The sequence below is a fragment of the Vipera ursinii genome (assembly GCF_947247035.1).
Source record: "Vipera ursinii genome assembly, chromosome: Z".
Lineage (NCBI taxonomy): Eukaryota > Metazoa > Chordata > Lepidosauria > Squamata > Viperidae > Vipera > Vipera ursinii.
Genome location: NC_139517.1, coordinates 22,926,023 through 22,928,784, shown reverse-complemented (window position 1 = coordinate 22,928,784; position 2,762 = coordinate 22,926,023). Strand labels below are relative to the sequence as shown.

At 34.2% G+C, this 2,762-nt stretch overlaps 1 protein-coding gene across 1 annotated transcript; it reads right to left on the bottom strand.

The window, feature by feature from the left end:
• Nucleotides 1-237: 237 nt before the first annotated feature.
• LOC310650354 (olfactory receptor 14A16-like) lies at nucleotides 238-1,149 on the bottom strand (the record flags this gene model as incomplete). The annotated part of the gene is made up of 1 exon (XM_083379265.1): nucleotides 238-1,149. One exon carries the CDS (start codon nucleotides 1,147-1,149, stop codon nucleotides 238-240), a length of 912 nt encoding a protein of 303 aa, XP_083235391.1.
• Nucleotides 1,150-2,762: the final 1,613 nt, after the last annotated feature.

Here is a 2,762-nt window from a genome sequence, read left to right as displayed (position 1 = left end):
TACATGCTGTATCTCACTTCACTAAACAACAGCAATTGTCAGCCTGTGGAATGCCAAAGCTGCCCAATATCCATATTTAGAAACTGTAAAAAGTGTTGATAGTAATTAGGGACATTTGCTAAGCAACATATATAGTGCTAGGTTTTTCTTGTTCTACCATATTCTTTTATTCACAGAACTAGGGAAAAACTATGGTGAAGACAGTATAAACAATATTAGAAGAATTGATCACAATCTTCACAGTTGAGAAAGGACAAATTTGATATTTTTATTTCTCAGGCTATAAATGATTGGATTGAATAGAGGTGGAAGAAGTGAATACAGAACAGTCAAACCAAAATCTATGTAAGACGGAGTGTTAGAGGCAGGTCTCAGATAGGCAATACATACACTTAATAATAACATAGACACTATTATGAGGTGTGGAATACAGGTGGATAAAGCTTTTTGTCTTCCTTTTTCAGAAGGGATTCTTAACACTGCCTTGAAGATCACTGCATAAGATACAACTATAAAAGTAAAACAACCTAGTCCAGCAATAATACTGGCTACAAGAATTCCAACCTCAAGTAGATTTAATCCAGAGCAGGATAGTTTTAGTAATTGTGGAATTTCACAGAAGAATTGATTAACAACATTAGAACAAAAAAGGATGGAAAAAGTGCCAGTGGTATGTAACATTCCATAGAGGAGACCTGTAACCCACACTAGAATTATGATTTCAGTACAGTATTTCCAGTTCATCACCATCTCATAGTGCAGTGGGTGGCAAATGGCTACATACCGATCATATGCCATGACTGTCAGGAGAGAGAAATCAGAAGCTTCAAAGGAGAGAAAGAAAAAATATTGAGCAACACAACCAAAGTAAGAAATGTGTCGGGTGTCCAAGAGAGAATTTATCATGGATTTGGGGACAATGACTGAAACGATGCCCAGGTCTTGCAGAGCTAAATTCATGAGAAAGAAGTACATGGGGCTGTGCAGTCGATGGTCAAAAGCAACTGCAAAGATGATGAGAAGATTTGTTGTTACCGTTGCAAGATATAACACAAAGAAAAAAAAGAAATGCAAAAGCTGCAGTTGCCTATTTTTTGAAAATTCTAGAAGCAGAAAATAAGGCACTGTAGTTTGATTCTCCATGTTCATTTATGTCAAAGCTGGCATAACTACAAGGAAAGAAAGGAGGAAAATTCAGTTAGAGAAAATTTTGGTGGTGGCATTTTGATATATGGAGAGAAGAGAAAACATCAAGAAATGTAAATCATGGACTGATCGGAGCACAGAAAACAAAGTTGTAGGATGGGGATATTAGAGCACACTGTTTTCCATTATTACCCATTATTTTATCTCTACTAAAGGACCAATGACCAACTTCACACTTTTTCTTCTTTCCTCTTTTCAGCTGTGTTATCTCATGTAGTGATCAAAAGCATTGGCATTGAAGCATTGAACAAAGTTGGTTCAGGTCTATTTCCATCAATGAAAGATTTTTGGAATAATTGGACCCATCATAATGAATCTGCACTCCTACAGGATTCCAGTAGTGTTGGAAAATTGGAAAATTCCAATATATGGTGCATTGTGCTTCTAGAAACAGGCAATGTAAATCTAGCCAATAAATATAACAGTAATTTGCTGTATCTCTTACATGTAAATCTTGAGAACACACATCTTGAGAACTTAAGTTACAACATCTGCTATTTCGATCTTCCCTTGGTGATAAACACACATATATACCACTGTTAAAAACATTTAATCAAAGGACCTCATATATTAGCAAAATAAATTAATAAATCCCTTTATGCAGCAATCAGAAGGAAATGAACATTCAGTTTGAAAAAGGGAGTCTCCCATCCATTAAAAACCAAAAATGTCTATTGTAGAGTTTGGGAAGAAAGTGAGACACAAACTACTGTACCTTTGAAGTCGGACATCTCAGCATTTTTTTAAAGAATGTCGAATGCCATGCAAGCACAATTCCAACAATAATACTTAACTTATTTAAAAACAGAGAAATAAAAAGATTTAGGAATCTTACCATGCATTTCTTTTTTCCTATAGATATAGATTATGAGATGAATTTGCCAATTCACCTGTTAGTGGTCAGTTGATATATGACGGCTTGGTCCAAATTTCTGCATATTATAACTGCTTTTTTGTTCTTCATAATTATCATTTGCAAAAGCTACCAATGTTAAATATGTAGTTAATTCAGTAAGAAAAAGAAAACTTTACTTACAGCCTCTTATTTGACATTCATTAGGTAGTATTATAGGTAATAAATACAATACACTGGAAAATATTTTTTTAAAAGAAATCACATATAGACCAAATGAATAAATAAATCCTCTTCTCCAACAATGGAAAGGAAAATGATAGTCCAACTTTTTTTTGGGGGGAAACAAAACAGTTTCCCCTGAAGTGGAAACCTCTATTCAATCCAAGAGTGTTTGGCCACAAAATGAGATGCAGTCTATTACAACTATGACCTCTGACATCTCAGTATTTCTTTCAGCAATGTGGATCCACATTTTCAATAATAATACTTTAATGTTTAACAATAAACATTTTCATATGTGTTAAGAGTAAAAAAAACATCAAGAAATGTAAAAATGGACAGAATGATCAGAGGAATCTGAGCATGAACCACAAACATGCAGTGGGAATTGCCACTTTTAATCCAACTGTACTAAAGAACCAACCACCTTCACATCTTTTCTTCTTTCCTTTTTTTCCTCTTACTTCATATACTGATCAAT